Source organism: Athene cunicularia (assembly GCF_003259725.1).
Source record: "Athene cunicularia isolate RWA chromosome 5 unlocalized genomic scaffold, athCun1 chr5_part2, whole genome shotgun sequence".
NCBI lineage: Eukaryota > Metazoa > Chordata > Aves > Strigiformes > Strigidae > Athene > Athene cunicularia.
Window position 1 is genome coordinate 9,252,957 of NW_020799102.1, and position 14,755 is coordinate 9,267,711.

Here is a 14,755-nt window from a genome sequence, read left to right on the forward strand (position 1 = left end):
ACATCTGATGGGAAATCCTGCCTGCATCCATAGTATTGCACAGAATCACATGCCACATAGTTTTTGATTTTTGATTAATTATTTCCTCTAGGACTCATCAAAACTGGGCAAACCAGCTTCATACTCCAGGCTATTTTGTAGGAGAAAGTGGTGCAAGTATCACCATGACAAGATGAAGTTTTGGGGCCTTCTCTGTTATTTTGCTTCTCTATGTTAAGCTGACCAGTAGAAAGAAGACAGAAACCAATTCATTAACTCATCATGTAATTACTGTTTTATCAACTGATTTAAAAATATATAGCTAGCGTAGTAATTTAAACTGGAAAAAAATGTGATGGTGCTTCATTTCAGACTGCAACATCAATAAAGTTGTAAGGCACCATCATTTGGATCAGCATCTCACAGTCTGCAGTCACTAAAACAGATGTTTGGAATCTCACCCGAACATAAAGCAAATAAAGCATGAAGAACATCATGGCGTTACGTGGAGATCCCGTTGGTGAAGAATGGAAGGAAGAAGTAGATGGCTTCAATTATCAAGCAAATGTCCTATTGGAAAAACAAGAGATTATACCCTTACTTCCCTGCCTTGTCTTTTCTGCAGCATTACTTGGAGTTATTCAGTTGTATGAAACTGGAAAGTCTATTTGACCTAAAAAACTAGACGGGGGACGCTCGGCTCTAAAGGTGCAGGCAGGGGATGCTCTGACACCTGCTCAAAGAGGTCAGCTCTGCTAACGCAATCCCAGTCTCTCCACAGGGAGCAAGAGAAATCCTTCCAGGTAGCTACAAAGCAAACACAGATGTTAGTATTGGGATGAGCCACTTGGTCAGCATTCACTGCCATAGAGATGCAGGCAACAAGGACCTTGGATGCCTGGGAACGAGGTGACCTCCTGTGGGAGCATAAGCTCTGAAACCACCCAGCCTTCCCGGCTCTTCTTCCTCTCCAGCCCTTGGCTTTGTCCCTCGTATGTTAAACATCCAGGACTGCAAAAGATATGTGGAGGGGCTGCTGCTGGGGGTGGGGCGGGGCACCCCATGGCCCTCACATCCTCCAGGCACTCCACAAACTGCAGGCTCCGTGCTCTGTCTGGGTCAGTGTCCCTGCCTGACTCACAGAGCAGGGCATGGTGTGGATGGGAGGAAATACGTTAGGACTTGTTCTGTTTTAGTGCACGAAGGCTGCAAAAATAACCACACTTTTCTGTAATAAGAGTTTGATTAGCTCTTCTGTTGATCAGCGGGTGCTCTTTAAAGCAAGTATTTCTGGAGCAGCTGTAGCCTTAATTGAGGCAAATCATGTCATTTGTTTGAACTGCTCTACTTGCACAGCTCTGTGTCTAGCTTGCAGAAGCAGCTGAAAGATAGCATCGGTGCTTCCAGACTGTGCCCCAATACACGCTGCCACCTGGGTATCTTCTAGGACCTGGTACTTTTGTTCTGAGATGTTGTTGAGGCAGCGGGTTTGTCTGGCAGTGACTGCAGCATGGCCCTGGCCGTCAGGGGCCAAGCAGTGTTCATCAGTTCCAGCCTCTCTGAGGCTTTTGGGGGTGAGCAGACAGCTGTCTTGTGGTGGTTCATCTTTCCAGGAGGGCTCTCACCCACAATGGGCCTGAGAAAAATGGAGATGCACTGTGGTGAAATTGCACTCCAGGTCTGGATATCTGCCTTCTCCCCACTAGCTCTGCCTTCTCCCACTCTGAAAACTGAATAGAAAGCTGCCAGGCCTGGGAGCAGCACAAGGCACACCAGCTTCCCAAACAAGGCATGTTCCTCTACTGCTCTATAATGACTAGGTTAACTTCAAAATCAAGGTGTCATGTCACAACTCCTCAGTTTCATTTCTTCAAAGAAGCAACACGATGCTAATCTTACAGTAAGTGGGTTCAGAAATAACCACGTTTTGGTGCATGAGACACTTCTCTAATGCCTACTTTATTTTGCAGAACTCTTTCTAACATTAATTAATGTAAGCTTCAAGGGGGAAAAAGAAAAACCTAAGTGGGATGTCAGAAATTTGCCCTGGGGTGTACCCGAGGAGAGACTTGAACAAGCACTACTACAGGAGCTTTGCAACAGACATGCACATCAGCCCTGTGTGGGGAACATGAGACTGGAGCAGGAAGAACACAGGAAAATTCTGGGCTATTATTCAAGAAAATACAAAATTTCCAATGCTCAAATTATAAGGAATATGAGAAACTGTTTCATTTAGCATTAGATGGACAAAGGTAAATGTAATAAAAGGAATTCTTTTTACAGAACAGGCAGGAGACTCCAGAGACATGACAGAAGCCTGCCGTGGAGTCCCCTCTGTTTTCCCCAGCCAGGCTGCAGGCAGTGCTGCCGGCAGCGTGCATACCTGATGCTCATGGATCCAACAGCTGCTGGTCCTGAAATAGATGTTTGCCAGGCAGTGCTCCCAGGAGGCTGGCGCTGCCCTCGGGAGCCGGAGGCAGCCGGCACGCTGGGCTGGCTCAGTGGAGCAAGTTCCTTGCCCAGAGGCTGGGCTGAAGTTTCTTGATGAGTCCTTGACTGGCATCGCTGTGTCCACTGCCTGTCCTCCTCTTGGCTGGGTATTTTTAGGCATCTTACCCTGTGGCGCCTTGTTTTCCAGGGTCTTGCTGCAACACCCGTTACAGACGCAGGTGAAGGGCTTTTTGGAGGGGATGGAATTAGACAGAAGTTCAGGTTGGAGAACACTGCACCTTCCTGAGCCTGTGATAAACCTAAAAAAGAGGGGGAAGCACAGTGATTTCCCAGTTCATCTTACTCTTAAACAACTACCCCAGAGAGCAAAAGGTTTCGGAGTGCACTGTGTGATGGAGCTGGGTGGGCAGATGTGGCCCAGGGCACACAGGGGTGTGGGTTACTTGGCAGCCTCCCTGCCCGTATGCTGGTGATGTGCCAAGCACTGGAACTGCTCACGAGCCATACACAGCTCAAGAGGGACAGGGGTGCTCACCCACCCTCCTGTTCTCAGTCAGGATCATGGCCACATCATTCCTGGCCAGGTTTGCATTGACTTGTTTTAAATACCTGAGCACTCCATCCAGCGATGTGAAATTCAAGGCACAGGAATAATCACAGATGAGTGGATCCACTTTTTTTAATCAGAGGTGGAGGTGTAAGAATAAGATTTTGAGATTGGCCTGAAAGTTATGGAAAGTGCCCGACTGCTAGGGAAAATATTGTACTACATGCAGGGTTACTATCTGGCTGATCATATTTTAGCCCATGTAATCCTCAGGTGACAACATACAAAGAAGAAAAATCTTGTTGCTGACTTATGAATATAACGTGCATGCCTATATGCTTAAAATCATTCTATATATAGCAGGGATCCAATTGCTCTTGTCTATTAAAAGAACCAACTATACCGAAGTGCCCGATGTGCAGGGTCCAGGGCAGGAATACAATCTAAAGAATGTGCCACCAAAACCCAGACCCAGAAAGCTCAGCTTTATAGCTCCTAATTGATGGGGATGTATTTTACTGCTTAGGTAACCATATAATGCTGATAAAAAATTTTTACTGAACAGTTTCTGTCATACTATATGCTTTAAAAATGTATAAATTTCATAGGGTTTTTTATTTAAGTGAAGACACTCTGACAGACTTGTATGCCCGACTCAAGAGCCTGAAATAACACTCAATGACTTCCAAAGAGTGCAGATTATACGGATCCAATGCTGCAAACACTTTTACATAAGAGTGGTTTTGCTCGGATGACTTGTCCTTTCCCGGTCAGAAGGATTGTTTCCAGCAAGGAGCTCTTCTGCGAGAAAATCACATCGGGTAGGACACACTTCTGAAGTCAAGTGTTGAGGTATTTAAATACCTCTCCAGATCTTGACACAGTCTCAAGTCACAGAGGCTGAGTGTATTTTTAACTGCCTTGCTGAATAAAGTTTTATTGGGTGTTTGCTCTGCAAAACACGTACATCTATTAGCGACAGTGGGCAAAGTGATTATTTGAATCTTGGTTATTATGGCCATCTGCTTGTGATTTGGGATATGGGTCATCTGCCCTCCCCCCTCTGCCTTAGGTAATACTAAATTTCAAACCACTCCATCAATCTTGTCACCAAATCCTAGCAGATTTGGTGACAAGATGGGCAGATCTATGCCCAACCATTCACTTTCATAGTCCTATAGGGCATGGCACTGGAATAGTGTGATATGGTTGGGGCTTCGTCCACTCCATTCAAAAAGATGATGAGATCTTAATAAATCATACTCAATCTAATGAAATACTACTAAATCTAAAAAAGATCAGATTGAATTTAATGAGACTGTGAGATCATAGACTTCTGTGGTCACTGGACAATAGGCCATTCCTTTAGATTTTTCCAAACAGCTTCTATTCTTGTTAAGGAGATACTGTTTGTATTACTCTTAATACACCAGAGGCTTTGCAGAGTTTAATGATACTTCTGTTTTTTCCAAAATATATAATATTTTCCCAAATTTTAATAGATCCATTTTTGCCCTTGAAAGAAATGTAAAACAAACACTCACATACTACTATTCACCAAGGCAAAAAAAGTGATTATTAACAATAAAGTTGTACTTTTGTAAGCTTCTCTACTTGATATGTATTTTGAATAACCATTATTAATGCTTCTAATATTCTTAAATATGATATTCAACAACTAGTGAAGAGTGGGAATTCTGCTTTCATTCATGTAAATGCAATTCCAGAGAGGCCTTTGGCTTTGTTCCTGAGTAGAAGAGCACGTTTCATTTTTAAAGTCCTTGCTGAACACATCCCTTTGGTTGTGTATCTTTCCAGAATTCCCAGTTGCCCAGTTAAACCTTGATCATTAGCTTAGCTATTATTTCCATTGGTGCCAACTGGGGTAAAATATAGCTCAGTTGGAATGACAGTATTTTAGACTCATGTGGCACTGACATAAATTAATGACACAAGGTAAAAGACAGAGGCAGGTCCTTCTAAACTTGATTCTAAGCTGGTGCAAAACCAGCTTTTTTCCTCTTAATTCTATAGATCCATGCTGAAATATATCAACTGATGATCAACACAACTGGCCACCATGTCCTGCTTAAAAACTGGAATGGATTATTTAGGGTCTGGCTCTGCAATGATGTTTCCAAATTGCTGCTCTAGAGCACAGAAGCCAGATCTCATAAAACACTGCAGTTACTAAAACACCTATCTACAAACGGTTAGTAGCACGTGTCACTACTTGATGCTAGCCCTTCCTCAGAGGTTTAGGTCCAGTACCTGAGGAAGACTGGGACAGACAGGAGTGGCAAGAAGAATCAAGTGAAATCCTTTCAATGAGGTGCTCATCACTGGTCTTCCTCAAGGCTTCTTCACAGCTGTCAGTCAGGCTGCAGACTTCACCCTCTTCCTTATCACCACCAGTTATCTTCAGTGCTCGGGAAGCTTTTTCTTGCTGACCTGTTTGCAGGCACCTGCACAACATCAAGTATCACACCTTTAGTTAGTCTCTGAGTTGTGAATATGCAAGTGCAGCTTGACATAGCCACACAGGCAAACACCGAGGCAGTGGGTTTAGTCACCCACTATGATTTCCCACTTTTCTGGAGATATGGAAAACAATTCTAAATGGACTAGCCATCTAAGTTGCCTGTGTCTAATTATCTGACAGTGTCCTAAAGTCAATCAAGTGAAATGGGGCAGATTTAAAATACCACACAGGGAAGTAAGCTCAGAGAAATAAAACCATTTTTACTTCCAAAACAACCATTATCTGTCTATGAGATGGGGGAATCTGAGCATGGTGTTATTTTCCTTCCAGCCTTTCATTTGGTTCGGCCAATGTGATGCCGGCAAAAAACCTTGTCCACTTTCACTTCTTTTACTACCTGAAGGTAGACACTGTCAGGGCCCAGAATGTCCTACCAGTTATAAAGTAATTTCCTTGCTGAGCCCATCCTGCCTGCGCTGGCCTTCAGCCTCCTCTAGAGAGAGGTCAGAGCTTCCCCCAGGTTCCTCTCCCTTGGCCACCCCGAAGATGCTCCAGCAGGGAGGACGGACAGAAGGATTGCCACCGCAGGGACACGAAGGCAGGAGGCCAAGACTATCTCCTGAAACTGCCACCAGGTGGCCAAAGAGTTTATTTTATTATTACAGCAGCAAATGAATGCCCCTTTTATTGCCCGACAAGATTCCTACCGCAGCCTCACCTTCTGTGCTGCTCTCTGGGTTCAGAGAACACATCTTCCTGCTGCAGGTCTCCTCCTACTCCAGAGCTGTAAAGGTCTTCCGTCCTCAGACCACACAGTTTCAAAGGCCTCACTGCAGGTGGCTGCAAAAATGACAGAAGTTATCTCGATAACCTTAGGAGCTCTGCCCAGCTCCGTTTCTAGATCGTGGATTTCAGAAGGCATCAAAGTCCACTGTTACTCCTGGGTTTTCAGGTCACCCCTCAGCATTTTCTTGCTCTGCGGTTTTAAGAAGCCCCACACCCCAGTCATGTGCAACGTTACAGCTCAAGGAACCCAGGGTGGCAGTAACAAAAATGTTGATTGATCTCTCACTGGCGTATGAGCCTGTAGCATCTGTACCAATAAGCATACTAAGACAAGTAGCAGAAAAACTGCAACAATCAACGGCATATGACCGCAATCCCCTTCCAACTCCTAGTTTATAACACACAGTAATTCACTCAGATGTTCAAATTTGTTCCAGCAAAGCTTCCAGTGCTTGGGCAGTGTCAGCAGAGAGACAAGGGAGGGCCACATTTTTTCCAGCGGTTCTTTAACATCTGTTGTCAGCATTAAGTGAGGCTGCTGACAGCGCAGTGATGCAGGTGTCCTGTGCGTGCTGTTGCCCTGATTTAACAGAACCTGCTTCAACGCACACACATGCATCTGTGCCTCCTTGAGCCTCAGGGCCCACAAAAGCCAACCATGACGAGCCAGACTGAGCCCCTTTAACCTATGGGTACCCTCTCACTACGTTACTGCCAACAGGAGCAGGCTGACCCGCAGGGCGGGGGCACCACCCCACTGCCTAGAGGAACTCACTTTGGCTTTGCGTTTGTTTAGTCAACAGAAACGACCTTGCAGCATTAGGGATCTGACTGTTTACGCCAATGTCAGAGAAAAACTGCTGAAAAAAAATCTTTTGCTTAATAGTTGTTGTAGAAATACTGTCAAATTTTGCAATCCTGCCTTGTGCTTTGCTCAGCCAGGATGATAGGAAATACGCTGCCAGCAGCTGATATGTGATTTTCATGTGTTCCTTTGCAGCTGAGGGTTAACTGATGCAAGCACATGGGCACCTTTGCATCAGGGCAAGGGACTCTCTGTCCTCCTCAAGGCCAATTGCATGTTGGGGGGCTTTTGGGCTACAGAAGAGACTGAGCTGCCACAAGATACCATGGCAGTTCAGTTCATCTCATGATTTATGGGGGTCACCAGGCAGAAATACAAAGTATACAGGAAAAACATACACCCAGCTTTTGCTTCCTTGCACGAAGTGCCTTGGTGGGGTTCCCACATATAACTTGACTGAGTCCTAAGAAAAAAGGAAAAAAGAAAACATTTTACTCCAGTGTTTAACAAATGGTGCTGTCTTTGAAATCAGTCAACATAATTTCCCATAGACAGGAAGATGTGGTATTTGATGGCATAGGTTCACAGTGTCAGCTGGTATGGCCTGGCACTGCTCCTAAGAGACAGTTTCTCTGTTTCTACCCAGAATCTGTCTCCTTCTGCCCCTGTCCTGACTCCTCCGCTGTGCTGGTACAAGCATTTGCGTGGCCATGTGGTGAGTCAGATCAAGGAACAGATCCAGATTAAAACTAAATATGATTTTTGGGCGGGTTTTTTGTTTGTTTTGCTGGGTTATTTTTCAGCTGGATCTCGACCAGGATCAGGTTCCCCACGTAGCTATGCAGGTGCTCTTGCCAAAACAAGAGACAAGGAAGCAAAGGGGCAGGAAGAAGCAGCAAACACTGGGTGACACTGTCTCTATCAGTAGTGCTAGATGCCTAAAGGTGCATGTGAAATTATGGTCTCATTCCCTGGCAAGCTGTACTCTATTTCCACGTACTTTTCTGAATGAGCACTCAGCTGTTGACATTGCATTGTTTCATTTAGTTCATGATCCTGGGTCCTCCCTCCAGCAAGGAACTGAGGTAGGACTGGCACGCGAGAGCAGCAGTTCACCATGCTGGGAAACCAAACACCAAACATCTTCCTATCAAATCTGCACTCAGTGGGCTGCTGGAGTTGCATTGTCAAGGTCTTTCCAGAAGCCAGGGAAGGATGTCTTGGGAAGTGCCAAATATTGTACCAGAAATGAACTCCTTTTTGATCCACCTGTCCCCAGGAGCTGCTAACCTGGCAGTACTTCCAGGTGGCCAGGGCACAAAGGGCAGCAGTACACCTGTATTTTGGGCTAGCCTGTAGATCAGGTACGTGTAGTCAAGGAACTGACTCCTCTTGCTGGCGGACCCACCCCTGGAAACCCTGGAAAAACAGCAGTGCTGCTGCAGTAAGGGACTGTAGTACAGAGAGTCAGAGTACACGATCCAATGGAGAGTGAAACTGCATCTCCACACCTTTCTGGAGGACTGCCTTGTTGGACCCCTCACATTCCTGTGACTGAACAAGATGTGCCCAGATGTGACTTAAGTGAGTCCCAGCTAGGCTGATGTGTAATTTAAAGGACTGTGCAGGAGGTGTGAAAGGCAACTTCAGCACCATTGCAGTATGGGGCTGTCAGGAGGGATGGCAGCACGTAATGCGTGGGATGAGGGGCTGAGGAGGGGGAAGCCCAGATGACTTGCACCTTCTGCTGCAGGGGGAAACAACGGAAAGCCCACACTAGAGCAGGTGAGTCCCATGGAAGAAAACATATGCTGAACCTGATCTAGCAGCGGCATGGGTGGGTGGTATTCAAAGCACTCAAGCTTTCATCAGCAATAACAACATTCAGAAGGAGGTGGAGGTGTGGGAAAGAATGGGATTAAAAAATATACATTACCATGTGTCAAATCACTGGCGTTATCGTCTGTGAACAGCTCGCCAGAAACAGTGTGCTCTGGAAGAGGACAGTCACGGTCTAAGAGTTGGGCATTGCTACATCTTCTTGTCTTAGCAGACTGCTGAGCACTTCCAGGTCTTGAAGTTGTTGGGGATCTTGGGCCGCATCCAGACTGCCTTGCTAGTGCCCCAAGATACGGATCTAAGAGAGAGGTTTTGCTAGTGTAAGCACAGTCATGCAAGGCTGCAAACCACACCGTCACTGTACACTGCCAGTATGATACCTGCTGCTGCAGGGGCTGTAGGGGACAGAAAAATCTGTCATTGTGCTACAAGAAACATGCTGGAATGGGTCAAGACTAGAGACAGAGGGTTTCCTGGTGCTGTATGCAGTCCCCTTAGCTGTCCTCTGCAGATGGCAGAACGTAGGGACCCCCCAACTAAGCCAGAGTCCCTTCCCACCCTCCTCCTGCTCCTGGGCACCAGAGACTGGCTGCTGGCTGAGTGTCCAGGGCTCTGCCACTTCCCCTGCCCACCTGCTTGTGGGGGAACCACTGCAGGCTTGCCACAGGATGCAGTCCGAGCCCCCAGTCTTAAAATATGTTGCTCAAATGCCCAGGCACAATGCAGATGGTGACGGCCACCCTACCAGAGTCAAACAGGGCAAACCACATACCAGGAGTTATGGAAATCTGGGAATGGCAGTGATAGATTTTTCCAGTACTGTCTCAGAGGCAGATACTTCTCTACCACAGAAAAGAAGGAGAAAACTGAGTTTTTGGAATGTTACAGGGCAGAGTGGATTACACAAAAGCTAGCAAAGGCAGACAGAGCCCTGTCCTCTCACCTGCCTAACCGCCGGCTGTCCTGGGAGCATGGCACAGCTGTGAGAGCTGCATGTGCAGCCAACAACCCATAAGAGCAAATTTCATTTTGGTGCCTAGACGAATAGCGTGCTTTGTGAAGTGTTGAGCATCTACCAGCTCCACAGTGGAGCAATCAGCTCTGTAATAATATGGCCATTTCCTTAAGAACTGAGTGTTAGGAACCATCAAAATATCTTGGCCATAGTTGTTAATAAAAACCCATGAAATAGTGTGTGAAAAGTACCAGAGTCAACATTTCTATAGGAAAGAAAAAAATATGGGGATGTCTGATCCTGACCATACGAGCTCATCAGTTTAGAGCTAAAGGCAAGAATATGTCTGGTGACACTACGAAACAATACAAATTCACAGTTTTGTGCTATGTCCCTACTGTTTCTGTCAGCTCACTTTGATAACTAGTTTTCTGAACCATAGCTGATGTTGCCAAAGCAGGATCACTGAGGGATCAGATTTTAATGGATTTTTTCCCTACCATAACTACTATTACAACTAATGATTTGGACCCACAGGGATTAAATAAATGACGAACGTATGTACTTATTCCAAACCAAACTAAATTTTTAATGGAGTACAGTTGGCAGGCAGGCCAGAGCTGGGGGGGCTGGGAAGCCAACTGCACTGCCCACACTAATGGGAAGTAACAGGAGCAGTTATAGGAAATACTGTGTAATATTTAATGGTACGTGGTAAAGTACATGTAGCATAGCATGATGCATAAAAGCATGGACATCTGAACTATAACCAAGGCTACAGGCAAGGGGACAACAGATTTATATTCAAACCATTTTTGCTCTACTAATGAATATAATGGACTTAATCACAGAGGCAAAGAAAATGGAACAGATCTCTTACGAGATCACACAATCTCAATTGCTAGGATGTTGCTATCATTGAGGGGTGATGACCAAATTGCCTTTCCCATTATTAAATTGGAGTAGCAAATCCTGCAACATCCACTCCACACGAGACTGACTGCTACTACGGAAAGGGCTGTGAACAGCCGTTGCTGAAAAATTCCTTCCCAAGCTTTGCTTCTTCTCATCTCACAGAATGAACAGACTCCCAGCTACTGCTGGATTTGCTTGATGCTCTAGAAGTCATCTGCATTTTTCTGAGTTTGATGTCCAGCTTAGGACAGCTTTAATTTAAATCTGCACTGTGCTGAATTCCAGCTTCCTCACTTCCCCGGTGAAGAAGACAATGACCTTCGTCCCTTCGTTATAATTAAACATTGGCTTTGAAGAGGCCAGCTTGCTCTTCATCTTTCTTTTTCACACATCATAACCTGAAAATGAACCCTGATAGAAAACCTGACATCCCTAACCATGAAATGTCTCCAGCTACACTACCTTCCTTGATGGATTCCTTGATGATTCGCCAATCCTCGTGCATCTTCTTGGAAGGAAGGAGAGCAGTCTGGCTTGCTGGTATTTCGTCCAAATACTTCAAGTGGGGAATGAGTTTTTTTATTTCAGCTCTGTAATTATAATCTGGTTCCTGGAGAAATTGAGAAAGTGGTCACTGGAACAGTTTATTTAACAGACTGTGGACTTCCACCAGCAGCACAGCAGTGTTCAATTTGTATGACTGCCATATAACTTGAAAAGCCTTTTATAAGGCAAACCTATTCACCTCAATCTACAGAAATAAATACAGCCAGTTTCATTTCACTGTGCTTTCTCCTCGCGTAATTTTTACTTCAATTGATGGTGAACATGTTCTGAGCAGTACAAACACATGCCCCCCGCACAAAGGCTCCTTTGCTGATTACCCCCTGGTGACTTTGGCATTTGTCTGTGTTATATTATGTACAATGTACAAAAGCGTATAAGGTCACCGATGCCCACAGAAAGCCTGGGCACCTTCAGCATTCAGCCAGCCTCTCCCCATGCTTTTGTGATTCTCTGGTTGCTGCATCAGTACTCAGGTGATGGGAAAACCCAAAAACATGTTATGAGTGTTGCTACACCTGCTGATGGAAGAAGAAAGAGCATTTCCATGGATTGTGTTTTTAGGCATGCCCATAAGACAGCTACAGTGAATGAACTGCAGTGGTTTTCTGGGGCAGTTTACAGGGGTCTGGTGTGTGATTTTATACAGTGTTAGAAGCGATGGCTTACTTCAAACTATGTTTTCTTCTGCAAGAGGTCACATACCTACAGCAGGTACACAGAAGGCTCAAACAGACTGCACTTGGGTTTCTTTTCTGTGTGCTGGAAAAACAACGTGGTTGCTCCCAAAGGACATGGACTTGGTGTGACATCCATGGGGGAAAGCACAGGTACAGCCCCTTCTGCGTGCGTGGATGGAGCTGACATGTTATAAAATGATTCATGAGCACAAGCCAATGCCTGGGGACCTCTGAGCAGCAAGGCCAGTCCAGAACAGTTATAACTGTGCTCAGAGCACACGGAGAATTGGGCTGTTTTGGTGGATTCCAGCAGAAGAAAGATACCTTTGTCCCTGGGAAAACTTAGCAATACCTCAGAGCTGACTGGGTTGAGCTGCTTTGCAGTGGGAATACTTTTGGTTAAAATTGTGTCAGATTATAAAAGGCAGCAAATGTGATGGCGATCTGTTCTACTTAAAGAAAATAGAAAGCAAAGAGAGAGCACTGCTGGTGGCAGAATATGAATGGACAGCTACCTACAAATCAGTGGCTTCATCCAGACAAATGTTACACTTTTCAAGACATTGCATACAACATTAGAAAACCCCACAAAGCCAAGTCGTCATTCACCACACCACAGAGCTGTCACAAACAGAAATCTTTCTGTGGGACCTGGCTGCCTGTATGCTCCCTCCCTCTGCACAATGCAACTGGGGCTGGCAGAGGGGACTCACCAAATGCAGCGTGTGTTTGTTAAGAGGTGGACATTAAATTTCCCTAAATAAGCCTTTAATCTTAATTTAGAAAATGATTCAGCCAATCATCATGCTACCCCGTACTACATGTACTCTGAACAGTGCCTGGGCTACAGCCAATTTCCAGCCATGTCCTGTTGGAGAGAAGCATCACGTTACGCTCATGTTACATTACTGCAACAGAGGCTGCAGAATTTATCATCAGGTTGTTGCTCTTGGTTTAGATAACAGGGGAAGATGAGCTCATCTGAAAATCAAATTACAGAGAGCAAACAGGCCGTCTGAAGAAAGAGCAGTAAATTTAGCTGGACCATTCTGTAGATAAAAAGTAAATAAATAGGAGAGCTTTTACAGAGCGGTAGCAAGGGCCAGACTACAAGAAGGAGCTTGAGGAATTAGAGCTGGCCATCTAGGGCACACCAAAGTAAGCCCACATCTGTTCTTTCTATATTTCAGCTGCCTTTTCTATACCCTGAAGAAATGCAAACATCAGTTGAAACCAAGAAAGTGACAAAGCCCATGGAGAAGTTCTTGGCAGCTGAGGGCAGGGCCAGCTTTGTAACCACCCCAGGGCTGAGCAGATTCCCAGCACAGACTGGATGGGAGACTACAGTGAATTTAGCGTCTGCCCCTGTTACAGCTCAGTGTACTGGTGTGCAGACTCCCTCAGCAAATTCTGTCTGGCATTTGAATGCAACTACTCTCACAGGAGCAGAGACAGCCAGTGAGCGTGGAGAAGAGCAGCAGGGCACACCACCATATACCGCTCCTCTTTGAGATCCTGTTATGTGACAACACGCAGCAGCATCCCAAGGACTGCTTTCCTCAGCTAAACAAACCAAGGGCAGTGATATTTCTCCATGACAAGTACATATAAGGACTGAAGATGCCAAGTGAAAACTATGTCCTCCAAAAACACCATTTCCCTTGAGCGGGAATGACAAGGGAGTAGAAACAGACTTTCTGTGCTGTTAGGGTATCCTGCACCATTTCCATGGTAGGAAGCTATGATAAAGAAGTGTCAGAAGTTGTATTTGTCTCCACGGGAGTAAAAAAAGCAAGCAGGCATGCTTTGTCCATCAGAAGCAGGCAGTGCTTCCTTACTGCAGGAATATGTTTTTTCTTCTCATGATTGCTTCTTCCATAAGGGAGAAATGTTGATGAAGAAATCATTTTGGTTACAAATAGTTCCAAGCGTGGTCTCTGAAGTACTTCTACCAGTTCAAAACAGAAAAGCAAGTGTATAATATTTTCTTTCGGATTCCAGAGAGAAAAATTATGATAGCTAAAGCACTACCTCCTGTGGCTCCTTTTACTGAGGGATATGATCAAGCCAACAATTACATCCGAAAAATGCTAATAACTCAAGTATCTAAAAAGTGTGAGGATTTAAAATATGAACACATCTACTACATAATTGAGTTTTAGTGAGAGCACCTCAGTTTTCAAGTCTAAATCCAGGACAAATATGAAACCCAACCTTTTAGGCAAACTGATGGCGTGGGCACGGTCACTTTGAAAGGCACAGAGCAGCTGTGGAACACAGCACAGCAGAGTCACAGCACCAGCCCCTGCTCTGCCTTCTAACCCCTGCGCTGTCAGCTCCTTACAGTGCCACTGGGGACTGTGCCATGTGCAGGGAGTGCTTGTATCACACACCTTTGTGTGTCTGCCATAAACTGTCATCCGATGGTATGCGTTGGACATTATGTGACTGAAATGAGAAACAGTCTTATTTGACCAAGTTTTTTAAACTCTCATTTTCCTACAGTTAAATCTTTTCAGTGTATGCCAAGATGCCTGTTTTTATGTCCCAACAATGTGGGTTTTTGTTTTTTTTTTAAGCAGGGCAAAGTGAAAGAGAGTAATACAGCTCTGAGACGGTTTCCTTACTTTTCTTGTTAAGTGCCATGAAACCCAAAGCAGATCATGTATTACTTTGTTTTCATCTCCGAGACACACAGGATCTCATGCCCTCAACGAAATACCTCTGCAGAAATGATTTTATCATTTCA

At 45.2% G+C, this 14,755-nt stretch overlaps 1 protein-coding gene across 6 annotated transcripts in view; it reads right to left on the reverse strand.

Annotated features, from left to right (window-relative positions):
• Positions 1-231: 231 nt before the first annotated feature.
• Positions 232-14,755, reverse strand: part of LRRC56 (leucine rich repeat containing 56) — a 66,256-nt gene continuing 51,732 nt past the window's right edge. For 4 of the 6 annotated variants that reach the window (XM_026850642.1, XM_026850643.1, XM_026850641.1 and 1 more), the window contains 7 exons: positions 11,225-11,372; positions 8,990-9,190; positions 7,452-7,516; positions 6,181-6,302; positions 5,252-5,445; positions 2,366-2,732; positions 235-1,615 (listed from right to left, as the gene is read on the reverse strand). In XM_026850642.1, the coding sequence (XP_026706443.1) occupies positions 1,423-1,615; positions 2,366-2,732; positions 5,252-5,445; positions 6,181-6,302; positions 7,452-7,516; positions 8,990-9,190; positions 11,225-11,372 (1,290 nt within the window). In that variant the 3' untranslated portion in view covers positions 235-1,422. Of the gene's footprint in view, positions 1,616-2,365; positions 2,733-5,251; positions 5,446-6,180; positions 6,303-7,451; positions 7,517-8,989; positions 9,191-11,185; positions 11,373-14,755 lie in introns of all 6 variants that reach the window. The other 2 variants (XM_026850645.1, XM_026850640.1) reach the window with 2 other exon arrangements.